At 43.8% G+C, this 27,163-nt stretch overlaps 1 protein-coding gene and 1 long non-coding RNA gene across 9 annotated transcripts in view; one reads left to right on the forward strand and one right to left on the reverse strand.

The window, feature by feature from the left end:
* The window catches only part of LOC307224465, a 56,787-nt gene extending 35,120 nt beyond the window's left edge, over positions 1 to 21,667 (forward strand). The window contains exon 3 of the long non-coding RNA XR_013842552.1: positions 21,559 to 21,667. This is a non-coding gene — a long non-coding RNA (uncharacterized lncRNA). The remainder of the gene's footprint in view (positions 1 to 21,558) is intronic.
* Positions 1 to 26,339, reverse strand: ST3GAL5 (ST3 beta-galactoside alpha-2,3-sialyltransferase 5). Of its 8 annotated transcripts, none has more exons than XM_079991020.1 (7): positions 26,221 to 26,339; positions 7,654 to 7,775; positions 5,325 to 5,439; positions 4,579 to 4,922; positions 3,462 to 3,648; positions 2,415 to 2,573; positions 1 to 1,083 (listed from the first exon to the last, which is right to left on the reverse strand). In XM_079991020.1, the coding sequence occupies exons 2-7, from the start codon at positions 7,695 to 7,697 to the stop codon at positions 820 to 822; spliced, it is 1,113 nt and encodes a 370-aa protein (XP_079847146.1). In that variant the 5' UTR covers positions 7,698 to 7,775; positions 26,221 to 26,339; the 3' UTR covers positions 1 to 819. The 8 variants fall into 8 exon arrangements, with proteins under 8 accessions (XP_079847146.1, XP_079847147.1, XP_079847143.1 ...); XM_079991021.1 differs by having other exon boundaries at positions 26,210 to 26,231; XM_079991017.1 differs by having other exon boundaries at positions 7,664 to 7,775; positions 26,210 to 26,230.
* Positions 26,340 to 27,163: the final 824 nt, after the last annotated feature.

The raw sequence follows: 27,163 nt of genomic DNA on the forward strand, positions 1-27,163 counted from the left end.
CAGATCTTATGGGAAGCTGCTGTATCATTGCTATACCTCCCTAGGTAATGCATGACTTGGAAGGAGAGAAATACTTAACACCTAAAAAACACCTATACTGTAATACTGTACCGGGTTATCAAAATTGTTCTTATTTGCTTGTTTCAAGGAAGTCAGCGTCTTCACAGTAAGACGGATTTCAAACAGCCCCAGCCCAGACCATGCTTGGTGATTATTAAAGGCCTTGGCCTCTAAATTGGGAGTAGATGCTGCACTTTCTGGCCGTGTCACTGAAAAGGGGCTTTGGCTCTGCAGTGTAAAAAGCTCACTGGAGGAAGAATTAAAATGTCAGGAATATGGTCTAAGGAAGGGAATGCAAGTGATTGCTTTACCCGATAATGAGAGTCACTTCCATATTCATGTTCTCTAATAATAATAAAAATAAAAATAAATCCACACATTTAAAAGTGCTACACGACGTTAGAATGAACCACCAACTGAGAACTTTTTCCTTCATGAAGTCAAAAAACACAGGTCTAGGCACAGTAACCTATATAATAAAAAGGTTCTGGATCTCTTTCCAAACACTAAACCATTAAATATGCACTAAGGAAATTTAAATTACCCACAAAATCCTTGTGGGAAGCAAAACGTTATTTTCATGTACATTAAAAAATACTTATCCAACTGAACATAAAATTAAAAAGGAAAGCAGCTGAACACGGTAATAAAAAGTCCTTTAGGGCATCCTGCAAGATGGAAAAACAGAGAGTGCCTCCTTTGGGGAGGAGGCGGCTGCGGGAACACACAGAATCCAGTCTTTGGGCTCATTTTCAGTCACTAACTTGTCTTTCTGCAGAAGTCGCAATGTATTCCTCCACTGAGGTCTCTTACAATTCTCTCTTTTATCAGCCTCTGAAGAAATTTTGCTTCTGTAGTCACATTGTGCATTCTCTGGCTGTTCATCGCAGCCATGCAAAGATTGTCAAAATAATGCAGTGGGGTGTTGGGCTGACTCAGATCGTATCCAAATCCAGCTATACTCACTTCGTCACATAAATGCGAGGCCAGAACCACGGCCATCACACCGATTGTAGGCACATTCTAAAGGGGAGGAAATTACATTCCCAAATTAAGAGTATGCCTGTTATATTAGGGTGACAATGCCATATTACACACTACTGCTGCTGAAAATCAACTAATTACTAACAAATATAGTAAAGGAATCAATTAATAGATCATCATCTTGTCCAAACACAGGCAACCACAAGATTCCCTAGACTTAAGCCATGCCTGATATTCTTTGCTTGGTTTAAAAATGAAGAAAAGCATGGAGAATGTGCATGCAATTATGATTTCTTATGCTATGTCTGATATTTTGCATTCCACTGCAATTTGTTTAACTTGCACAAGTCTGTCTTAAGTTCCTTTAGATACTTTTTTGGCTGTTGCAATATTCTATTTTACATGACCGTTTTTTGTTTTTGTTTTGAAACTGCAGTTTTACTGCGAAAATGTGATCTATCGTTATTTACTGAATAGGTGACATCAATAAAAATTAGTTAAAGCCGTCCAATGCAGTCAATGGCAACTAGTAAAGAAAGAAACAAAACCGACCACAGCAAACAAAGAAAACTACAAACAAAACCACCACACTAACAATCACACTTTTGATCAAGAATAAAAGTAAATGATGTTAAAGGTACAGTGGTACATCTAGTTACGGACTCAGTCCATTCCGGGATGCCATTCTCACCCCGAAAATCTGTAACTAGAGCGCTGCTTCTGCGGGCGCAGAAACCCGTAAGTATACACTTTCAGGTTTGCCGCATTTGCAAGCTGAAAAGACGCAACATGAACCTAACACAACACAAGGTATGACTGTATTAGCTGATTATAAATCTGTAGAGCTGGAAGATGGCGAAAAGCTGATAAACTGATTTGTCTTTCAGGTGCGACAAAATTCTTGTCTGTTTTTGCTGCAGAAGACTATCAGGGCCACACCTCTGGAAACTTATCAGCTTTGACAGGGAACACCCAGGGTAAGCAGCTGGTATGTAAATACTGTCGATAGATGAGATATGTGTGTCTGTTGCACGTTACATAAAAAAGTATTTCCGTATCCATGTCTAATGGAACTTGTGCAAATTAAACAAATTGCAGTGGAATGCAAAATATCAGGTGAAAGTGTGAATGACTGTCGGAATGCAGGGTTCCCCAAACTTGGGTCTTCAACTGTTTCTGGAGTACAATTCCCATCACCCCTGACCTCTGGTCCTGCTAGCTAGGAAGTGATGGGAGCTGTAGTCCCAAAACAGCTGGAAACCCAAGTTTGGGGAACCCTGGATTAAGGCATTTTCATGTATCCTTAACAATGACTGAACTGCAGCAGAAAAATGCAAGCATCTTCTTTTATCCGCAAAACAGACACACACCTTGTCCCAGCCCCAGAACACTGCTCGAGGTTCAGGATACTCCAGAATATCAAAAGCCGTCTCTTTGACTATTAACGGGTTTAAGATGCGAATGTGTTTAGGTAGCACTGGTATTTTCTCGGCTACCTGCTTCCAAAAAAACAGCCGCATCCAGAGTGGCTGCAAGAAAAAGAATATTAAAATGATTACAAAGTTTGGAATCCATAACGAACGTATAACACACACTTCCCAGGGTTATGAGTCATAATACAGTCTAATTTTTATTATACAACTGCCCTCCCAAAACACATTTAGGTTTGGAAAAAGTGAAGAGTACACATAGTAATAGTCCCTACTAGCTATTTATGTATAAATCATGGGACTTACATGTTTAAGTCATTCCTAGCCATGATGGAGGTAATGCTTTGCCTCCATGGTGGACTAAATGTTCTTATGTAAAGGTAAAGGTAATGGGACCCCTGACCATTAGGTCCAGTCGTGGCTGACTCTGGGGTTGCGGTGCTCATCTCGCTTTATTGGCCGAGGGAGCCGGCGTACAGCTTCCGGGTCACGTGGCCAGCATGACTAAGTCGCTTCTGGCAAACCAGAGCAGCACACGGAAACGCCGTTTACCTTCCCGCTGGAGCAGTACCTATTTATCTACTTGCACTTTGACGTGCTTTTGAACTGCTAGGTTGGCAGGAGCTGGGACCGAGCAACGGGAGCTCACCCCGTTGCAGGGATTCAAACCGCCAACCTTCTGACTGGCAAGTCCTAGGCTCTGTGGTTTAGACCACAGCGCCACCAATTGGAAGAACAGTGCAATACATTCCATGAAATGGGATAGACATTCTCAGACTTCCAAGAATTTTGAACAGTAAACATGAAAACCGTATTGATTCTGGCAGTCCTAAGCTTAAAAAAAACCCTCTCAATGTTATTTACACAGGTAATACCAGGGCTTTTTTTCAGCCAGAACTCAGTTCTGGAACCCCTTTTTCTGGAAAGATAGCACTGGGAAACAGGAAACCCAAACGTTGATAAGGTGTTTATATGGCTATTACTTACAAGTGTTTCATTTTTCACCATTGCTTGAATCCAGTCAAAATCAACACTTTTAAACAAAACAGCAACAAATAAGCCATTTGGATAATACTCATGTTCAGATAAGGGGGCACCTTCTGGATATGTCATCCTTATGGTAGTTTTATTACCAACATCATCTGTGTATCCTTGAACTGGTGCATTATTTAACCTGTAAAGTAAAATAAATCACATGAATAAGTGCCCATCTTAATGAGTTTTGTAAAGACAAACCTAAAAGATCCCTCTGTAGTTCCTGCTTAGCTACAATTTTAGATTCATTTTGAAACGGAAAAGCATACAGTGGTGCCCCGCAAGACGAACGCCTCGCAAGACGGAAAACCCGCTACACGAAAGGGTTTTCCGTTTTGGAGGTGCTTCGCAAAACAAATTTCCTATGGGCTTGCTTCGCAAGACGAAAATGTCTTGCGAGTTCCTGCGGGGTTTTTTCCCTTTCCCCCCCTTTTTCTAAGCCGCTAAGCCGCTTATCAGCTGATCTGCTAAGCCGCTTATCAGCTGATCCGCTAAGCCGCTTATCAGCTGATCCGCTAAGCCGCTTATCAGCTGATCCGCTAAGCCGCTAAACAGCTGATCCGCTAAGCCGCTTATCAGCTGATCCGCTAAGCCCCTAAGCCGCTAATAGCAAGACGAAAAAACCGCAAGACGAAGAGACTCACGGAACGGATTCTTTTCGTCTTGCGAGGCACCACTGTACAGTGGTAACTCTGGTTACATACTTAATTCGTTCCGGAGGCCTGTTCTTAACCTGAAACTGTTCTTAACCTGAAGCATCACTTTAGCTAACGGGGCCTCCCGCTGCCGCCGCACGATTTCTGTTCTCATCCTGAAGCAAAGTTCTTAACCTGAGGTACTATTTCTGGGTTAGTGGAGTCTGTAACCTGAAGTGTATGTAACCTGAGGTACCACTGTAGTGACAATCACATTTTAAACAGTCATAACCGGAAAAAGACCGATCACAAACTGAGCACAGGAAGCACAAATCTAACAGAGGCCAACGTTTTTTCAGCAAAGATCCTGAACTGCAGTCACAGCTCTATGTTCCACTCAAAACCTTCAAGGGGAAAAAAAAAGCAATATCTACCTTATAACAATGTCAAATTGGTTCAGGGCATAGCCCAACTCCAGTCCATTAAGAACCCCGCCACTCCCAACGACAACACAGCGTTTACAAGGCTTCGATTGCAAGCTTTCCGGAAGGTCATATTCGGGTAAAAGTTCCAACAGGTCTTGAAGTTTTTCAGAAAACTTGTGAAATCCAAAGGGCGGTTTGTATTTGAAGATGGCTTCTTGCGTATTTATGTCTCTTCTTACAAAAGGAGATGCATTCATACTGTACTTTTCCATAAATAATCTGCCCATCCCTCTTTTCACAAAAGATGGCCGGCACTCAGCTTGAACAACTTGAGCAGCATACTTTTGTGCTCTCTAGAAGATGAAGACACAGAAGTTAACCTGTACAGTGGTACTTTGATTTACAAACTTAATCTGTTCCGGAAGTCCGTTCTTAAACCGAAACCATTGCGCGCTTTCCCTCATGAGGCCTCCCGCCGCCAGTGCCCTTCCACCGTTCGGATTCCGTTCTTAGACCGAGGTAAAGTTCTCAAACCAAGACACTATTTCCGGTTTTGCGGAGTTTGTAAACCAAATTGTTCTTAAACTGGACTGTTCTTAAACCGAGGTACCACTGTACATGCAGTCTTAGAAACTCAGATATCTAAGCTAGGGGCCAAATGGCTCCTTAAACCAGGGTCACAGTCACCAAAACCGAATGTCTAGTTGCCATTTGGGGGCTAAAGTTGTATTTTTCAGTATGACATAATAACTAACCTTTGCGTGCTCAGGGTTGACATAATGAATTCTTGCCATGTCACATTCTTTGGAATGAAAGCTTAATTTGACCATGTAGACAAAGCAAAGGCCAATCACAACTAGGATGACATGTCTAAAAATAAAAAGGAGAAATTTTGTTATTTCTCTACAAGCAAAAAAGCACTAAAAGGTGTCCCATAAATGTAATATTTATTCGCAATTCAACACTAAAACGAAAATTACACATACCAATAAAATCAAGAAAGGCTTTCTTTCATTGTATATTTTTGTGTGCAATTTTCTAGAAATGGAAACTGGACAACTTGAGAACAGTCCAAGAACAGTCAGAGTTGGCAAACCAACTGAAGCTGGAAATGGGCACTCCAAGCCACTGATGCCATCTGGGCCTCTAGCAACAGCAATGCATCTAGAAGCTCCCCAAACTGTGTACCTGCTCCTTCAGGGGAAATGCAACTCCACTCAGAGCTGGTACACAAACCAATTCCCAGACTTGAGAACTGCTCGCCCATGTTGTTGTTGTTTAGTCGTGTCCGACTCTTTGTGACCCCATGGACCAGAGCAGGCCAGGCACTCCTGTCTTCCACTGCCTCCTGCTGTTTGGTCAAACTCATGCTGGTAACTTCGAGAACACTGTCCAACCATCTCGTCCTCTGCCATCCCCTTCTCCTTCTGCCCTCCATCTTTCCCAACATCAGGGTCTTTTCCAGGGAGTCTTATCTTCTCATGAGGTGGCCAAAGTATTGGAGCCTCAACTTCACGATCTGTCCTTCCAGTGAGCACTCAGAGCTGATTTCCTTAAGAATGGATATGTTTGATCTTCTTGCAGTCCATGGGACTCTCAAGAGTCTCCTCCAGCACCATTCAAAAGTATCAATTATTCGGCAATCAGCCTTCTTTATGGTCCAGCTCTCACTTCCATACATCACTACTGGGAAAACCATGGCTTTAACTATACGGATGGGAAAACCATGGCTTTAACTATACGGACCTTTGTTGGTAAGGCGATGTCTCTGCTTTTTAAGATGCTGTCTAGGTTTGCCATCGCCTTTCTCCCAAGGAGCAGGCGTCTTTTAATTTCGTGACTGCTGTCACCATCTGCAGTGATCATGGAGCCCAAGAAAGTAAAATCTCTCACTGCCTCCATTTCTTCCCCTTCTATTTGCCAGGAGGTGATGGGACCAGTGGCCATGATCTTTGTTTTTTTGATGTTGAGCTTCAGGCCATATTTTGCGCTCTCCTCTTTCACCCTCATTAAAAGGTTCTTTAATTCCTGCTCACTTTCTGCCATCAAGGTCGTGTCATCTGCATAACTGAGGTTGCTGAGGCTCGTCCATAGGGTCCCCCCCTATGTCCCAATTCACATCTAATTTTAAGACTTCAGCTCTTGACACAAAAAACAGACCCAAATAGCAATCCAATGCACACTCACTGGGGTTTAAGTCCCAATGAAATAAGCAGGACTTGAGTAAAAATGCAAAAGACTGTGCTATCAAAACCATTTGATTACATTATCAACAACATACCGTATTTTTCTGTGTATAAGATGATGCTTTTTGCTTTAAAAAAATTAGGCAAAAATTGGGTGTCGTCTTCTATACGTATCTGAAGATGTGTGCATGCACACGAAAGCTCATACCAATAACAAACTTAGTTGGTCTCTAAGGTGCTACTGGAAGGAATTTTTTATTATTTTGTCTTATATATGGATAGTGAATGCAGAGGGGGGACATGCAGTTAACGGCAGCAGCAAGCAGGAGATTGGCAGTGGGAGGGTAAACAACTTAATTTCTTAATTTGGGGTTAAAAAAATAGAGGTCGTCTTATACATGGGGGTGTCTTATACACGGAAAAATATGGTAATCTGCCATTGGATTAAGGGCTCATCCACATTTCTGCTTGTCCAAGCGGTTTTCCCCTGGCCCTGCTCTTTTCCAAAAGAAAACCTGCTCTTTAGCGATAGATCAGAACAAAAGGCAACTGGGACAAACCTGAATTGCCATTTGTTCCGATTGAGCGTTAAAGAGAGGTTTCCCCCCAGAGGAATGCAGTGGAACAAGAGGAAGTACGGATAAACCCTAAGTCTGAAAACAGTATTCAGAAAGCAGTGGAATAAATCATAATCTTTTTGTAAGCAAAACACAACTTCTTTTTTCTTGTGCTTTCATGGGTGGTGTTCTTTTTTTAAAACATTCCAGGATTTAGTGGCAAATATAACTTTTAAAACAAATCCAGCAGTCAGGCTTTAACATCCTACCCCGTAAGGAGAAATAATAAATGAGATGTTAAACAAGAATTTATGGCTGGTATCATAGACAGAGTCACTTACTTGAAAGTACCTTTTAAAAACCCACTTGGCCTTTTCATCTTCATGTGCAGGTAACTTAGAGCATGGCGCAGAAGACAAGCACTCCTTTTTCAGGTTAATAGTGTGATCTTCACTCCGCATTGCTGCAAAGAGAAATCCCGTTAACAAGGTTAACATTGCACTTTAAAAGAAAACACCCACCCACAGTAATTGACGGTTTCCTCCATGCAAACAGTATCTCTTGCATCTTCTAAAAAACATGACGATAACATGGTGAAAGCTTAATTACAATTTTAGCTCAAAATGCACCCTTTGATAATGAGGTACTTACATTGCTGCAACATGCAAGAGGGTGCTTACTGAACAAGACTCGGAGAAGATAAAATCCGTTAAAAAGTGTATTTAAAGACCAGTGAATGAGACCAACTATAGTTTGTTAGTCCAGTAGAACCTTAGAGACCAATTAAGTTTTTATGAAAGATTATAATAATATCAAACAGAAATTAACACCACATCATACATGAATGAATTTTGGAGAAGAAAGAAATAAGGAACAACATATACAACTAATGATTATATGCAAAACAAAACAAAATATGAATAAAATATCAATATTTTAACTATTAAACTTAACTCAAAGGAGCGTCTCTACCCCCATCGTTCAGCCCGGACACTGAGATCCAGAGCCGAGGGCGTTCTGGCGGTTCCCTCGCTGCAAGAAGCCAAGTTACAGGGAACCAGGCAGAGGGCCTTCTTTGAACGCCCTCCCATCAGACGTCAAGGAAATAAGCAGCTATCTTATCTTTAAAAGATATCTGAAGGCAGCCCTGTTTAAGGAAATGTTTAAGTTTTTAATATTTAACACTCGATTGGAAGCCGCCCAGAGTGGCTGGGGAAACTCAGCCAGATGGGTGGGGTATAAATAATCTATTATTATTATTATTATTAGCAAGATTAAAATTAACTATGCCTTAACCATTGCTGAATTCTACATTATCCTGGCTGTCTCACCTACATGGCTTTTGGTTTAAGAGCTCCCAATCTAGAGTGAGATTAGATTCCAGAGAAGATGCTGCTGTGGTCTTAGATAGAAGTTAAATGAATCTGTTATTCCAGGATATTTGATCCTGGAAAAATCCAAACAAAAAATGACTACAGGTAAAAATTTAAAAAAAAAATGTTTTAATTCCCCCCCCCCCCCAAATAGTGAAGCCTGAACCTCGAGCAGGAATAAAAGCTGTTCAAAAAGGATTTGGAAAATTCCGCACAGATAATAAATAAATAAATAAATAAATAAATAAATAAATAAATAATTTTTTATTTATACCCCGCCCTCCCCAGCCAAGACTGGGCTCAGGGCAGATAAGCTTCACTTAGTGTAAAATTATTACAACTAGTAAGAATGGAAGCTAAAGGCAAAGTTTTCTTCTCTGTGTGTATTCCAGAGAAGAAATGTCAATAAAGGACGCAAGAATAAACTGCATCTGTGAAAAAGAGATGAAGCGAAGATGGAGTCCACAGAAGGAAAAGGCCACTTCTATCTTTTCCTTGACATTCCAGAAATCTTCTCTTGCTTGTTCCAGGCATAGGTATGTTTTGCGACTACAACTCTCATCATCCCTAGCTAACGGGACCAGTGGTCAGGGATGATGGGAATAGTAGTCCCAAAACATCAGGACGGCCGCGTTTGCCTATGCCTGTTTTCATCCCTGCTTGCTCATAACTAAATTCTGCCTCGATCTGGCAAGTGGCAGCTCACAGGGCAAACACTTGCAGAAACAGTTCCTCATTGTTCTAGGGTCTGGCATTATCCCAAGCCTTATCGGGGTATAAGGGATTCTCACGAAGGTCACTCAGAGCGGCTAAAGAGCCTTATGTCGTCTTCTTCATGCTGGTACATGATCTCAGCCTGACTGAAACCTTGCCAAGCCTTATGTTGTTCTATGTTCTGGCAGAGGTCCCTGGGAGAGAGGCATTTCTGCCCTTGAGGACAAGCTACTGTAATGGTAAAAAGAGGGCAGGAGTGATTGAAGGGATGGGCAAAAAAATAACCACGCACCCTAGATACCCCCTAACCACTAAACCACACCGGTTCCCTAGAGCACTTCTGCTATGGGGCAGCTTTATAAATTAAGTAAGCAAAGAACTAAATGTGGGGAAAGCAAAACGTTACTTAGAGAAGGATCTGAAATATTTTCCTCGAGGCTTGAATTTGTTCTGAAGATTGAAAGCTCTTGACTGGCTTGGGAGCAGAATAATAGAATCTAACCAAACTGAGCTAGATTCTGGATTATTTGATGTTTTAATGTGTTGTAAGCTGCTTTGAGATTTTTTTAATATATAAGCAATATAGAAATGCAAGGAACAACAACAACAACAATAATAATAATAATATTGTAAAATCTTATTGTAAAAAAAAAAAAGCAGCTAGATATTCCATTGTGGAGACCATAACCTAGATTTAAGGTGCCATTTGGCGATTAGCTTATATATCTGAGTTTCTAAGTAGGTCAATAACTGTGGCTCAAGTCAGTAGATGATGAACTCTTAAAAGTGGTTGACCGCACAGTACAAAACTTCCCTTGTCCTCCAGATAATTAGCTGTGTTTCTCCCTTAACACATTTCCCAGCAACTTCTAGGCTTTGAAGGGATCCACTTACGATTCACACTTTGATGCTTTCCCCCTTTCTAAAAAGAGAGAGGGTATTTTCATTTTCTATGACTGCTTTTCTATGACTGGTGCTGGAGGAGACTCTTGAGAGTCCCATGGACCGCAAGAAGATCAAACCTATCCATTCTGAAGGAAATCAGCCCTGAGTGCTCACTGGAAGGACAGATCCTGAAGCTGAGGCTCCAATACTTTGGCCACCTCATGAGAAGAGAAGACTCCCTGGAAAAGACCCTGATGTTGGGAAAGGAGAAGGGGACGACAGAGGACGAGATGGTTGGGCAGTGTTCTCGAAGCTACCAGCATGAGTTTGACCAAACTGCGGGAGGCAGTGGAAGACAGAAGTGCCTGGCGTGCTCTGGTCCATGGGGTCACAAAGAGTCGGACACGACTAAACGACTAAACAACAACAACGACTGCTTTGCAAGTGAATTCCACTGTGTGTTGTAAAGCTATCCAAGATCACTGACTGATAAAGAACCTAAAGAAATAAAATACCGAATTGTCAAAATGACAGGAGGCTATTTCTTCACCACGGGGCAGCAGAGCCTGTAACTGCAAACACCCCTGGAGGGTGGGCGCGCATACGTCCCTGCATTCTGCGCATGAAATATACTGAAAACGTCCTCCCAGAAGAAAACCACACGGAGTCAGGAGTGAAGGCCATGTTTTATCCTCACTGCAACAGTATTGTCAAAAGATAACAGCAACTCCTCCTGTATACGGAAGAACAAAAAGCTGTGTGTTCAGGACACAATTTGACGCATTTGCTGCCTGGACCCAATGACTTCAACCCCTGAGAATCAAGTCTGCTTCTGCCTCATTAATCTTATCTTGAGCAGCTGGCTATTAAACTGTGCAGGCGTGACCATGATTTCACAGCACCACCCGCATCTGCCGGCCATCTCCACATCTTCACACTATTCCAGGAAAACTATGCATTGTAAGGGGGGGGGTGTTTAGCAAGAGAGGCATCTGCGCAGCCTCACAGTTCACCCAAGAATTAACTGAACACAGACACCAGAGTATGCAACATTTTGAAAGGCCGTTATAAAAATGCCTGCCAGGTTCTCAAGTTCCATTTTAATTCAAGTATTTTTAAATATATATAAGGCAGACATCATGCTTGCATTGTTTGCAGAGGACTTCTAATGTAGGAGTGCAAATATTCAGAGTGTGAAAATCAGATGGGATTACTATGATGAATTATAAAATATGCATCAAGCCATTGTGTCCGCTATGAAAGCATGGCGTTGACTGGGTTCAATTCATTGACAATAATTTCTGATCAAATCTCACAACCCTCTGCATCTCTGGCCATTTCCTCTTATTTTAATAATTATCTTATTATTATTTATTATCTTATTATTATTGCCTTATTTTAATCAGGGTCCGGTCCTTTTCCCTTGGCCTCAGAACGCAACCTTTTGGTGCCCCGTGTGAGGCAAAGCTAAAAAGAAACGTGTGAGGCAAAGTAAAAGAAACCTCAGCGTGTGAGGCTTGTATAAGAAACCTCAGCGTTTGCGGCACAGCAAAAGGAAACCCCCAGGATTGGACTCCCCTTGGAGCTAGCAACCAGCTTCCCTCGGTCGCGGTGACCATCTCCTGCAAAACGATCCCCAGACTTAGGATCTCATTTGCTCGGAACGAGTTCCAGAGACGCGCGTTATTACGCTTCAGGTGAGACCTTGGGAAGCAAGCTTTCACATGCGCAGGAAAAGCATAGGAATAATTAATTATTTTTGCTAGCTCAGGCAGGGCATGATAAGCATTTAGCACCTCCAGTAGAAAAATTGATGTTAGAGATTGCTAGGCTGTGCCCCTGGTTTCCAGAAGGGGGTACCTATGACATTAAGAAACGGAATGAGCTGGGAGAAGCACTCCAAAGACATCCTGAGGCATCTCGACAAGTCTTGCACACCTGGCAATTGTGTAGAGACGCAGTTGGGAAGCTCTTTAACCCTTTACTGCAGCCACCAGCTGTCTCTGTGAATGCTCTCACATTGTTGCAACCCCTAAGTGCCTTAGGGTGTTTCCTTCATCCCAGCCTCTAGATTTCCAGCCTCTCTCTGAGGGCATGCCAAAGGTAATTCCATTGGCACCTTCCTCTGTCAAAAATTTGACTGGGTCGAATGTAAATTCCATGGCACCTTCGATGGACCAATGCTCACAAGGGGCTCAGACCACAGTGCAAAAATTGATTATTCCAAATATGGCAGAAGGAAGCAGTAAAGAAGAAGAAATAGCTGATGTTGTTGTTGTTTAGTCGTTTAGTCGTGTCCGACTCTTCGTGACCCCATGGACCAGAGAACGCCAGGCACTCCTGTCCTCCACTGCCCCCCGCAGCTTGGTCAGACTCATGCTGGTAACCTCGAAAACACTATCCAACCATCTCGTCCTCTGTCGCCCCCTTCTCCTTGTGCCCTCCATCTTTCCCAGCATCAGGGTCTTCTCCAGGGAGTCTTCTCTTCTCATGAGGTGGCCAAAGTCTTGGAGCCTCAGCTTCACAATCTGTCCTTCCAGTGAGCACTCAGGGCTGATTTCCTTCAGAATGGAGAGGTTTGATCTTCTTGCAGTCCATGGGACTCTCAAGAGTCTCCTCCAGCACCATAATTCAAAAGCATCAATTCTTCTTCGAGAGCATCAAGCCTTCTTTATGGTCCATCTCTCACTTCCATACATCACTACTGGGAAAACCATAGCTTTAACTATACGGACCTTTGTTGGCAAGGTGATGTCTCTACTTCTCAAGATGCTGTCTAGGCCTGTCATTGCCCTTCTCCCAAGAAGCAGGCGTCTTTTAATTTCGTGACTGCTGTCACCATCTGCAGTGATCATGGAGCCCAAGAAAGTAAAATCTCTCACTGCCTCCATTTCTTCCCCTTCTATTTGCCAGGAGGTGATGGGACCAGTAGCCATGATCTTCGTTTTTTTGATGTTGAGCTTCAGACCATATTTTGCACTCTCCTCTTTCACCCTCAATAAAAGGTTCTTTAATTCCTCCTCACTTTCTGCCATCAAGGTTGTGTCATCTGCATATCTGAGGTTGTTGATATTTCTTCCGGCAATCTTAATTCCGGCTAGGGATTCATCCAGCCCAGCCTTTCGCATGATGAATTCTGCATATAAGTTAAATAAGCAGGGAGACAAAATGCAGCCTTGTCGTACTCCTTTCCCAATTTTGAACCAGTCAGTTGTTCCATATCCAGTTCTAACTGTAGCTTCTTGTCCCACATAGAGATTTCTCAGGAGACAGATGAGGTGATCAGGCACTCCCATTTCTTTAAGAACTTGCCATAGTTTGCCATGGTCGACACAGTCAAAGGCTTTTGCATAGTCAATGAAGCAGAAGTAAATGTCTTTCTGGAACTCTCTAGCTTTCTCCATAATCCAGCGCATGTTTGCAATTTGGTCTCTGGTTCCTCTGCCTCTTCTAAATCCAGCTTGCACTTCTGGGAGTTCTCGGTCCACATACTGCTTGAGCCTTCCTTGTAGAATTTTAAGCATAACCTTGCTAGCGTGAGAAATTAGTGCAATTGTGCGATAGTTGGAGCATTCTTTGGCACTGCCCTTCTTTGGGATTGGGATGTAGACTGATCTTCTCCAATCTTCTGGCCACTGCTGAGTTTTCCAATCTTGCTGGCATATTGAGTGTAGCACCTTAACAGCATCATCTTTTAAAATTTTAAATAGTTCAGCTGGAATACCATCACTTCCACTGGCCTTGTTATTTGCAGTGCTTTCTAAGGCCCATTTGACTTCACTCTCCAGGATGTCTGGCTCAAGGTCAGCAACCACACTACCTGGGGTATATGAGAAATCCGTTTCTCTCTGGTATAATTCCTCTGTGTATTCTTGCCACCTCTTCTTGATGTCTTCTGCTTCTGTTAGGTCCTTTCCACTTTGTCCTTTATTATGGAAGTCTTTGTACGAAATGTTCCTTTCATATCTCCAATTTTCTTGAACAGATCTCTGGTTCTTCCCATTCTATTGCTTTCCTCTATTTCTTTGCATTGCTTGTTTAAGAAGGTCTTCTTGTCTCTCCTTGCTATTCTTTGGAAATCTGCATTCAATTTCCTGTATGTTTCACAATCTCCCTTGCATTTTGCTTGCCTTCTCTCCCCCGCTATTTGTAAGGCCTCATTGGACAGCCACTTTGCTTTCTTGCATTTCCTTTTCATTGGGATGGTTTTCGTTGCTGCCTCCTGTATAATGTTACGAGCCTCCATCCATAGTTCTTCAGGCACTCTGTCCACCAAATCTAAATCCTTAAACCTGTTCCTCACTTCCACTGTGTATTCATAAGGGATTTGACTTAGATTGTATCTTACCGGCCCAGTGGTTTTTCCTACTTTCTTCAGTTTAAGCTTGAATTTTGCTATAAGAAGCTGATGATCTGAGCCACAGTCAGCTCCAGGTCTTGTTTTTGCTGACTGTATAGAGCTTCTCCATCTTTGGCTGCAGAGAATATAATCAATCTGATTTCGATGCTGCCCATCTGGTGATGTCCATGTGTAGAGTCGTCTCTTGTGTTGTTGGAAAAGCGTGTTTGTGATGACCAGCTTGTTCTCTTGACAGAACTCTATTAGCCTTTGCCCTGCTTCGTTTTGATCTCCAAGGCCAAACTTGCCAGTTGTTCCTTTTATCTCTTGACTCCCTACTTTAGCATTCCAATCCCCTATAATGAGAAGAACATCCTTCTTTGGTGTCACTTCTATAAGGTGTTATAAGTCTTCATAGAATTGGTCAATTTCAGTTTCTTCAGCACCAGTAGTTGGTGCATAAACTTGGATTACTGTGATGTTAAAAGGTCTGCCTTGGATTCGTATCGAGATCATTCTATCATTTTTGAGATTGCATCCCAGTACAGCTTTTGCCACTCTTTTGTTGACTATGAGGGCCACTCCATTTCTTTTACGGATTTCTTGCCCACAGTAGTAGATATGATGGTCATCCGAACTGAATTCACCCATTCCCGTCCATTTTAGTTCACTGATGCCCAGGATGTCAATATTTATTCTTGCCATCTCATTTTTGACCACCTCCAACTTACCCATGTTCATGGTTCTTACATTCCAGGTTCCTATGCAATATTTTTCTTTCCAGCATTGGACTTTCCTTTCGCTTCCAGGCATATCCGCAACTGAGCATCCTTTCGGCTTTGGCCCAGCCGCTTCATCAGCTCTGGATCTACTTGTACTTGCCCTCCGCTCTTCCCCAGTAGCATGTTGGACGCCTTCCGACCTGAGGGGCTCATCTTCCAGCGTCATAACTTTTATATGCCTGTTGTCTTTGTCCATGGAGTTTTCTTGGCAGGGATACTGGAGTGGCTTGCCGGTTCCTCCTCCAGGTGGATCACGTTTGGTCAAAACTCTCCACTATGACCTGTTCATCTTGGGTGCCCTGCTCGGCATAGTTCATAGCTTCTCTGAGTTCTTCAAGCCCCTTTCGCCACGGCAAGGCAGTGATCCATGAAGGGGGAAATAGCTGATACATTACCATTATTAGCAGTCTGTCCTGTTGTTCAGAATGCATAGGAACAGAGAGCCCATGAATCATTGCCCTTCGCAGTTTTTAAAGAACTGAAGCGAAGCCATGGGTTGCATGGCATTCTCGATGGGCTAAGAGGAGCCAGTACTTTAATTCCAAACCTTGAAGCCTCTGAAGTTTCAATGAAACAACTAGCTTATGAAAATGCAAATTTATTAAAATGCAAAAGCTGATTGCAAAACTGCTCTTAAAGCAATTTATCAGAAGCCATAAACATATATTGCTCAAATAATTACCTTGCCAGAATACTGACACTGAAACTCACAAATCTGCTCTCCTAGCAGCAGCTCAGTCTCCTTCAGTTCATCCTGCTAAAGACAGGCAATGCCAGCCACAACCTCTCTCACCACCAAAGGAACACAAGTGAACAACACAAGCACGCTGACACCAAACTCTACATACATTAAGCATAATAGAAACACCGCTACCCGACCCCACCCCCATCCATCTCCCCTCCCTCCACCCCCCTTTCTTTTTCTCTCTCTCCCCCCCCCCCCTTTTTCTTCTCCCCCTAATGCCTCAACAAATGAAACGGATTTGTAAAAATGTTACATGGGGAAAAAAATATATGAGGCATTACACTTACACTGTAAAACAAGAAAACCCTTAATAAAATATTAAAAAAATAATAATAATGGGAGAACAAAGACTGTTGTGCCAGCTGATTGTCAGTCTCTTACTGAAGCTAAATTAGTAAAGCCAGCTATTGCTTCTAACACAGTTGCTTTCAACGCACTGTCTCCTGTGACAGATCTGCTCCATGCCACTAAGGGCAGTGCTGGTTTGAATCTAATGACAGCAGAACTTGCTACTTTTCAGTTCCAGTTCCCTATGGTGGTTTATAAAATTAAGACATAGCATACAGGTCTGATTCCACCTCAGACAGTGAGACTCATTCTTCATCGCTATTGCAGACTGTTTTTTCTCCTTTCCTCCCTGAACTTAAAATTCCTAATGAATTTACTTTACAGCAGTAGCGGAGTTTTGGGGTCACTTCATACGAGTGATTCTTCTTAACAGAACGTTTTCACCTACAGGACTACTTTTTTCCCCAGACACTGCTGACAGAATAGTGATTTTAGAGTGGCTACACTCTAAATTGCCTAACACTGGATTTGGTATTGCTGCGTGTTATTTGCTTTTCTCTAAAACAGGAGCACAAGTCCTTAATAAGTTCTTCTCTGTCTTATCTGTTTGCATTTACTGATTAACTTGAGATAGTTTAGTTTAACCCTCCTAAAGATTCATGCCTAGATTTAATTCAACAGGTGCCATGGGAAGTAATCTTTATTCAAAAAACAGGTTCCTATTTAAAACGCGCTTACACTTTTAAATGTGGAGTTCCTTTATATAATAATAAGAAGAATACACAGAAGAATTATACCAGAAAGATGTGGATGTCTCGTACACCCCGGGTAGTGTGGTTGCTGACCTTGAGCCAGACATCCTGGAGAGTGAAGTCAAATGGGCCTTAGAAAGCACTGCAAATAACAAGGCCACTGGAAGTGATGATATACCAGCTGAACTATTTAAAATTTTAAACAATGATGCTGTTAAGGTGCTACACTCAATATGCCAGCAAATTTGGAAAACTCAGCATTGGCCAGAGGATTGGAGAAGATCAGTCTACATCCCAATCCTAAAGGGCAGTGCCAAAGAATGGTCCAACTGCCGCACAATTGCACTCATTTCCCACACTAGCAAGGTTATGCTTAAAATTCTACAAGGAAGGCTCAAGCAGTATGTGGACCGAGAACTCCCAGAAGTGCAAGCTGGATTTAGAAGAGGCAGAAGAACCAGAGACCAAATTGCAAACATGCGCTGGATTATGGAGAAAGCTAGAGAGTTCCAGAAAGACATCTGCTTCATTGACTATGCAAAAACCTTTGACTGTATCGACCACATCAAACTATGGCCAAGTTCTTAAAGAAATGGGAGTGCCTGATCACCTCATCTGTCTCCTGAGAAATCTCTATGTGGGACAAGAAGCTACAGTAAGAACTGGATATGGAACAACTGATTGGTTCAAAATTGGGAAAGGAGTACAACAAGGCTGTATATTGTCTCCCTGCTTATTTAATTTATATGCAGAATTCATCATGCGAAAGGCTGGGCTGGATGAATCCCAAGCCGGAATTAAGATTGCCAGAAGAAATATCAACAACCTCAGATATGCAGATGACACAACCTTGATGGCAGAAAGTGAGGAGGAATTAAAGAACCTTTTAATGAGGGTGAAGGAGGAGAGCGCAAAATATGGTCTGAAGCTCAACATCAAAAAAACAAAGATCATTGCCACTGGGCCCATCACCTCCTGGCAAATAGAAGGGGAAGAAATGGTGGCAGTGAAAGATTTTACTTTCTTGGGCTCCATGATCACTGCAGTCACAAAATTAAAAGACGTCTGCTTCTTGAGAGAAAAGCAATGACAAACCTAGACAGAATCTTAAAAAGCAGGGAGCAGCCCTGAGTGCTCACTGGAAGGGCAGATCCTGAAGCTGAGGCTCCAGTACTTTGGCCACCTTATGAGAAGGGAAGACTCCCTGGAAAAGACCCTGATGTTGGGAAAGATGGAGGGCACAAGGAGAAGCGGATGACCGAGGACGAGATGGTTGGACAATGTTCTTGTAGCTACCAGCATGAGTTTGACTAAACTGCGGGAGGCAGTGGAAGACAGGAGTGCCTGGCGTGCTCTGGTCCATGGGGTCACAAAGAGTTGGACACAACTAAACGACTAAACAACAACAACAGTTTAACTTTGTCCCCACATGGGGTTTGTTGAAATGCTCAGAAGAAATCTGATTGGTTCTTACGAACACTGTGTGAAGGGATCTTTTTTAATAAATTAGCCTGGATGGGGGTGTGGAGATACGCACTTCCTCCGAGAGCCTTGCCGGTCACAGCCTCGTGTCTTATTTTAATCAGGGTCCAGTCCTTTTCCTTTGGCCTCAGAATGCAACATGCTAAGTGCTCTTGTTTGAGCATGAATTAATATTTGCAACATGATACAGCTCTGACTCTATCCTAGAAGCCTTCGGCTTTTTCAAAGTACAGTGGTGCCCCGTAAGACGAACGCCTCGCAAGACGGAAAACCCGCTAGACGAAAGGGTTTTCCGTTTTGGAGGCGCTTCGCAAAACGAATTTCCCTATGGGCTTGCTTCGCAAGACGAAAATGTCTTGCGAGTTACTGCGGGGTTTTTTCCCTTTCCCCCCCCTTTTCCTAAGCCCTAAGCCGCTTATCAGCTGATCCGCTGATAAACCGCTTATCAGCTGATCCACTAAAAGCCGCTAAACCGCTAATAGCGCTAATCCGCTAAGCTGTCAATGGGCTTGCTTCACAAGACGAAAAAACCGCTATACGAAGAGCCTCACGGAACGGATTAATTTCGTCTCGCGAGGCACTACTGTACGATCTCTAAGTGTTTTAGCATAAATGCATTTTATATTTATCTATGAAATGTTTCCAGAGTTTGAAAGCAAGTGCTAAGAGGACAGTAATAAATTAAGAATGGAAAGGAAGCAATGGCAACTCCCTCATTAGAGGTGCCAAAATTCTGTTAAGCCACCCACTGAATGCAAATATCTACCACTGTTCCATCTACAGTGGTACCTCGGGTTAAGAACTTACAGTGGTGCCCCGCAAGACGAAAAACTCACTAGACGAAATAGTTTTCCGTCTTTTGAGTCGTTCCGCAAGAGAAATTTCCCTATGGGCTTGCTTCGCAAGACGAAACGTCTTGCGAGTTCTTGCGAGTTTGTTTCCTTTTTCTTAAAGCCGCTAAGCCGTTAATAGCCGCTAAGCCGCTAATAGCCGTGTTTCGCAAGATGAAAAAACCGCTAGACGAAGAGACTCGCGGAATGGATTAATTTCGTCTTGCGAGGCACCACTGTAATTCGTTCTGGAGGTCTGTTCTTAACCTGAAACTGTTCTTAACCTGAGGTACCACTTTAGCTAACGGGGCCTCCCACTGCCGCCGCCACGCAATTTCTGTTCTCATCCTGAAGCAAAGTTCTTAACCTGAGGTACTATTTCTGGGTTAGCAGTGGGAGAACACAGGATGAAGAGTAAACAGAAATGTGCAGACAGCCAGTGTTAGAAATTCAGATATATAAGCTAGGAGCCAAATGACCCCTTAAACCAGGATTACAGTCACCAAAACAGAATGCCTAGTTGCCATTTTGGGGCCAGGTGACTCAAAAGTTGTATTTTTCAGTATGATTTTTAGGTTCCTAAAATTCATTCTGATTGTGCATACAAAATATAATGGGTAGAATTCGGCAGGATGTGAAAACAGTCAAGATCCAAGGATTCCCCAGGCATGCACTCCCAGATGGTGGAGACAGCGGGCATCATCCTGGTCCCTTCCCAGGCATCTTCACTTGGTTGCAAGCCGCCAATAGCCAGCTGCAAGATACAACAGGCGCCTGGCAAATTTTGAATGCTGTACACAGCCTGACACTAAGCTGATCCACACATCATGGTAAACCATGGTTTGCAGAGTAAACCATGCCTTCCTGTTAATAAATCACTCCCATTTTGCTCCACCCTGCCTGCAGCCAGGTGCAACAAACCAAGAGCCTCGGCTTAGCATTACATGTGACCCAGCACTTGCAGTTTTGCTTCTCTCCAGACCATGAGCTGCTCATTCCCAATAAACCACAATGCGCAAACCAGTTCAATTATTATTATTACAGTGGTACCTCAGGTTAAGTACTTAATTCGTTCGGGAGGTCCGTTCTTAACCTGAAACTGTTCTTAACCTGAAGCACCACTTTAGCTAATGGGGCCTCTTATCCTGAAGCAAAGTTCTTAACCTGAAGCACTATTTCTGGGTTAGCGGAGTCTGTAACCTGAAGCGTATGTAACCTGAAGCGTATGTAACCCGAGGTACCACTGTATTACCATACTTTTCGCTCCATAAGGTGCACCAGACCATAAGACGCACCTAGTTTTTGGAAGAGGAAAACAAGGGGGGGGGATTCTGAATCCCAGAAGCCAGGACAGAAGAAGAAGAAGATGAAGAAGAAGAAGAGGAGGAGGAGGAAGAGGAGGAGGAGGAGGAGGGGTTTGGATTTGATATCCCGCCTTTCACTCCCTTTAAGGAGTCTCAAAGCGGCTAACAATCTCCTTTCCCTTCCTCCCCCACAACAAACACTCTGTGAGGTGAGTGGGGCTGAGAGACTTCAAAGAAGTGTGACTAGCCCAAAGTCACCCAGCATCTGCATGTGGAGGAGCGGGGAATCGAACCTGGTTCCCCAGATTACGAGACTACCGCTCTTAACCACTACACCACACTGTGCTGCGATCCTGCCGGCTGTCCTGACTTCTTGCTTAGCTACACGCAGCCTCTCCCGGACAGGGGGAGCCTTCATCCCCTGCCCGGGAGAGGCTGCTTGCAGCTAAGGCTCCCCCAAGAGCCGCACTCCCTTTAAAGAGTGTGCGGAGTGTGTGCGCGGCTCTTGGGGGCTTTTCCCCAAGGAGGGAGAAGGGCAGCCACACGCTCCACGCAGTTCTTTAAAGGGAGCGCTGAGAAGAGAGCCCCCCCCCCGCATTCGCTCCGTAAGACACACACACATTTCCCCTTACTTTTTAGGAGGGGAAAAGTGCGTCTTATAGAGCGAAAAATACAGTGCAGTGGTGCCCCGCAAGACGAATGCCTCGCAAGACGAAAAACCCACTAGACGAAAGGGTTTTCCGTTTTTCGAGGCGCTTCACAAGACGAATTTCTCTATGGGCTTGCTTCGCAAGACGAAAACGTCTTGCGAGTCTTGCGATTTTTTTCGCTCCCCCCCTTTTTCTAAGCCGCTAAGCCGCTAATAGCGCTAAGCCGCTAACAGGGTTGCTTCACAAGACGAAAAAACCGCAAGACGAAGAGACTCGCGGAACGGATTCTTTTCGTCTTGCGAGGCACCACTGTATTTTACAACTAAGCAGTGCATAAATTTTATGAAATAAATAAAATTAATATTCCAGGTGGAAGTGCCTGGCAGAAAGCTCCAAAATGGGGTGTTCTTAGGGTGGGGCAGAGCTGGGCATAATCTGCCTGCTCACCTTCTGCTGCGAGTGGCCAGACTGCAGAAGTGCAATAGCTCTGCTGTTCCACCAAAATGTTGCAGTGAGCAGTCTTTGCTGCTCCTGACTAACAAAGCAATAAACAAGCAAATACATCTTGTGGGAATCCTCATACAGTATGTGCAAGATTTGTACAGTATCAGATAATGTGATCTCTGCCCCTCATAGCTTTACACCACAATAAAGCATTTAGGCTCAATGCTCTAAAAGACTGTTTCTTCACCAATGATTTCGTCTCACAGTCATGCTTGTGGTTATATCAAACACCACCAGTTTTGGATACACCTATTATTTATTTTTGTTTTATCTACATGTCTAACAATACTTTAATGTGCACAATCACCACTTTCCTTTAAAATGTGAACTCTTTTAGATCAGAAGTGCATTTCTTCAGAACAGAATGGTGGAAGAATACCATTCTATAAAACGAGAAAGGAATTGTACTTCAAAAGAACTAAATACACACACAGCATCCATTTAATTGCAGGTTTTACTCACACAAAAAGCAGCTACAAAGAGTGAAATGTTCACTGTGTGTTTCAGATATATCTTTATCAAGGGGAAAACATTCATATTTATTCCTTCATGAAAACTTCAGAACTTTGAAATTCTGTTTCTGTTTGTTTGTTTTACCATTATTTTAATAGCTGTTTTTGCCCACCCCTTTTTTGCTGAATTCGGAGGCCAGGCTGCTCACGGTTTGAGCATATTATACCTATCCTGGCCCAACTGCACTCAATTAGCTTCCGGGCCCAATTCAAAGTACTGGATTTGACCTATAAAGCCTTAAACGGCTCAGGACTGCAACGCCTCAAGGACCACCTCTCTCCATATAAACTGTCCTGGACAGATAATAATCTGAGGCGCTTCTTTGTGTGCCTCCTCCGCGAGAGGTCTGGATGGTGGCAACATGAGAACAGGGCCTTCTCTGCAGTGGCTCCCTGTCTGTAGAATGCTCTCCCCAGGGAGGTTCACCTGGCGCCTTCCTTATACACCTTTAGGCACCAGGCGAAAACGTTCCTCTTCAACCAGGCTGAATAACATCCTATATCCTTTTACATGCATTTGGTGGGACGGGGAATATTGTTTGGTTCTTGTTTTTATTATGTATATTGTGTTTTTTCCTTGTATTTTTAAGCTGAGGTCTACAGATGAAGGAGGGTATACAAATTTAATTAATTAATTAATAAATAATAATAATAATAATAATAATAATGGCCAGGTGCCCTAACGTACTTAAAGCATTTTTACCCAGTAGAGGCTGGTCCACCAGAGTGAATGGGCCACTACCTCACCCATCTTTAGGGTTTAGGGAAGCTTTTAATGTTTGATGCATTACTGTATAAAATAATAATAATAATAATAATAATAATAATAATAAAGCATTTAGGCTCAATGCTCTAAAATACTTTCTTCTCCAATGATTTTGTCTCGCAGTCATGCTTTTGATGATGATAATAATAATAATAATATTACAGTGGTTCCTCGGGTTACATATGCTTCAGGTTACATACTCCGCTAACCCAGAAATAGTACCTCGGGTTAAGAACTTTGGTTCAGGATAAGAATAGAAATCGTGCTCCAGTGGCGCGGCAACAGCAGGAGGCCCCATTAGCTAAAGTGGTGCTTCAGGTTAAGAATGGACCTCCAGAATTAAGGTACTTAATAATAATAATCTCATTCTGCCCTCTGCCTGCCCATACGTGCCATTTTTCTTACGCCCAAGTCCAGGGGGTAGAACTGCCTATCGGTTTTCTCTTCCTCAGCCTCAGTGCTGCCCTCGAAGAACCTCAACGGAGAGGAAGATGGGGAGAAAACTAAAATTAGTTGACGCTGCCTATTTGTTGACTCATTAGCTCCAGTTCCAACTACCGCCCGCCATTTGAGTCCCAATGGGCTTTATTAGAAAAGCTCCCTGAGTGGCGTACGAAAGCCAGTAGTCAGTTCTTGTCTTCAGCCTTACAAATCTAAAAGACAGAAGACACGCGAAAGAGGGATGTGGGTGAGGGAGGAAGGAAGAGGCAAGTTTGGGCACCAGTTCTTAAAGGTTCCAGTTTGTTTGTTTGCACATTTATAGTGCACGTATAATGAAAGGGTTGGTGCCGTGTTGTTTTTACTGTAATTATTTGTATGGTTTTAATAGCTTTAACAGATATATTGTTCTACCACTGTTAAAACTGTGACTGTCAGCACTTTCAATATACAGGTGAAACTCGAAAAATTAGAATATTGTGGAAAAGTTCATTTATTTCAGTAATACAACTTAATAGGTGAAACTAATATATGAGATAGACTCATGACATGCAAAGCGAGATATGGTAAGCCTTTGGGGTCACAATTATAACAAATAAAGGCTTGCCATATCTCGCTTTGCATGTCATGAGTCTATCTCATGGAAGAGGGGTCAAAAATATTGTATATAAATACAGAGGTTTGGAAAGCCTGATTTAGTCTCCAACTACACCAAAACTATTATCCAATTCACACAAACCTGTTACAATTCTCTGGAGCAAAACACTGAATAGTAAAGTCGCATTCACTAAGCCGCACTTTCTTATTCTGGAATTTTATTTTCACGAACCATCACCATCATTGTGATATGGCTTTGTTGATGTAATTACATAAAAAATACTGAAATTTCTGATTGTGCATATTGATGGAGGAAAATAGTTGCAAAGCAAGTGAGGGAAAGGCTTAGCAGATTCGAAAGAAAAAAAGACAGATGCCAGATGGGCATGAAAGGAGATCACAGATCTATATCACTGGCCATTTGCCAGCCAAATACAGGAGACTGTAAGCAACACCAGCCCTACTCAGAGTACACCTACGGAAGTTCACAGACATGGCAAATTTAGGTCCATTAGATGCAATGGATCTACTCCGAGCGGAACTTTTGGGGCACAACCTAACTAAGAGCTGAGTAGTCTGGGGGCATCAGGATGAGCAGGAAACCAAGAGTGCCAATCCGCAACAATGAGGACACAACCCACCAGGAAACCTTATAGAAGTGAATGGGAACTTTCCTTTTCTTGCAAGGAGAGTCGGTGTCACATAGGCTGGGACCTGGGAGACCAGGGTTCAAATCCCTGCTCCACCGTGTGAAACTCATTGGTTTGACCTTGGGCCTCTCAGCCTAACCCACCTCACAAGGTTGTTGTGGGGGATTAAACGAGGGGGAGCAGCTGGGTGGTTAGGAAGAGAACCATGAGCACCGTACAGAAAATGCAATCAATGCAACGAAATGCAATATATAAATAAATGCATTAAAATTCAGTAAATAAATGCAATAAAAATAAATATAGTAAAATGCAATACATAAATAAATGCAATAAAATGCAATAAATAAACAAATGTGGGGGGACGCAGGTGGCGCTGTGGGTTAAAGCCTCAGCGCCTAGGGCTTGCCGATCAAAAGGTCGCGGTTCGAATCCCTGCGGCGGGGTGCGCTCCCGCTGCTCGGTCCCAGCGCCTGCCAACCTAGCAGTTCGAAAGCACCTCCGGGTGCAAGTAGATAAATAGGGACCGCTTACCAGCAGGAAGGTAAACGGCGTTTCCGTGTGCGGCTCTGGCTCTGGCTCTGGCCAGAGCAGCGATGTCACGCTGGCCACGTGACCCGGAAGTGTCTCCGGACAGCGCTGGCCCCTGGCCTCTTAAGTGAGATGGGCGCACAACCCCAGAGTCTGTCAAGACTGGCCCGTACGGGCAGGGGTACCTTTACCTTTTACCTTTAAACGAGGGGGAGCAGCAGGGTGGTTAGGGAGAGAATCAGGCGCACCAACTGAGCACCGCAGAGAAAATGCAATATATGCAACGAAATGCAATAAATAAATAAATGCTTTAAAATGCAATAAATAAATGCAATAAAATGCAATAAATAAATACATTAAAATGCAATTCATAAATAAATGCAACAAAGAAATGGAATAAATAACCCAATCAACCAACCAAATAATCAATCAATCACCCAAGAAAATGCCAATAAGGCTTTGCTCGGGATAACTTACCCGGGTGCGGGCCGTAGCCCAGCGGGAAAGAGCGCCTGCTCCGCATGCAGAAAGACCCTGGATCGATCCCCAAACGCTGCGCCTCCCACCCGAGAAAACCCTGCAGTGCCCACCTGCCAGTCAGTGCAGCCAACGCTGACCCAAGCGGGCCAATGACCTGGCTCAGCCTAACACAGCTGCCGATGCTGCTCTCCCTCTCCGAACCAGGGAGCCCTCTCGTTACTTGGCGACCGCGCGGGCCCGCCTCCGCAGCAAGCCGGGCCAATCACCGCCGCCTGTACCTGCCCGTTACCTCTGCACGGCCGGGCGACGACTCGGCGCTTTACCTGCGGAGGGATACCCTGCTTCTACGTTTTCAGAATCCGGACCTGCTTCTCCCTCCGCGCTGGGCCTCGTGAGCGAGAAAGTCCCATCGGCGAGAGAGGCGCCCAGGGAGAAAGCGGGGGCGCTGGCGCGCAGCGGGAAGCGGGATGGTGGACAGCCGGGCCCGTCGCCGAGCACGTGGCCCAGGGCCAGCCAATAGCTGGCAGCGAAAGAGGGAGCGCGAGAGGGGATGGGTGACCAAGAAGCAGCCCACAGAGCTAGGAATGATGCAGAGCGACACGCTCGAGCCCTTTCTGAAGGAGCTTTTTTTATTTATACTTTTCGTTGGAGTTCCCCCCTTCTTATTCAGACAGGAGCTTTTTTTTTTTTTTTTAATTGTCCCTGTTGTAAACAAAAAATGCCCTTTTCCCTTATGGGGTATCCAAGAGCCCATATAGAGTCCTTACATAGGTTCCCTATTGGTAGGAGAAGATAACAGAGGCCAACCAGAGAATATTGAGAAGCAAAGCAGCTAGAAAGCTTGATCTTTACTGATCTGTTGCAACAGGGTGCTCCCCTCACACGCAGGAGAGGAGGAGGACCCAGAAAAATGGTGTGCAAGGCCTTATAAAGACTTTTGAAATTGCCACCCTGTAGATCAAGACCAGGGACGCAGGTGGCGCTGTGGGTTAAAGCCTCAGCGCCTAGGGCTTGCCGATCGAAAGGTCGGCGGTTCGAATCCCTGCGGCGGGGTGCGCTCCCGCTGCTCGGTCCCAGCGCCTGCCAACCTAGCAGTTCGAAAGCACCTCCGGGTGCAAGTAGATAAATAGGGACCGCTTACCAGCGGGAAGGTAAACGGCGTTTCCGTGTGCGGCTCTGGCTCGCCAGAGCAGCGATGTCACGCTGGCCACGTGACCCGGAAGTGTCTCCGG

Source organism: Podarcis cretensis (genome assembly GCF_951804945.1).
Source record: "Podarcis cretensis genome assembly, chromosome: 9".
Taxonomy (NCBI): domain Eukaryota; kingdom Metazoa; phylum Chordata; class Lepidosauria; order Squamata; family Lacertidae; genus Podarcis; species Podarcis cretensis.

What these genes read in the sequence shown, in the direction of transcription:
- ST3GAL5 (XM_079991014.1), bottom strand. Translation starts at nt 25,974, where the DNA reads ATGCGGAGCAGGCGCTCTTTCCCGCTGGGCTACGGCCCGCACCCGG. An exon ending in GGGCTACGGCCCGCACCCGG is followed by an intron (nt 7,776 to 25,928) that starts GTAAGTTATCCC and finishes TTCTCTTTGCAG; the next exon opens with CAATGCGGAGTGAAGATCAC. An exon ending in TGGTGAAAAATGAAACACTT is followed by an intron (nt 2,574 to 3,461) that starts GTAAGTAATAGC and finishes TTTTTCTTGCAG; the next exon opens with CCACTCTGGATGCGGCTGTT.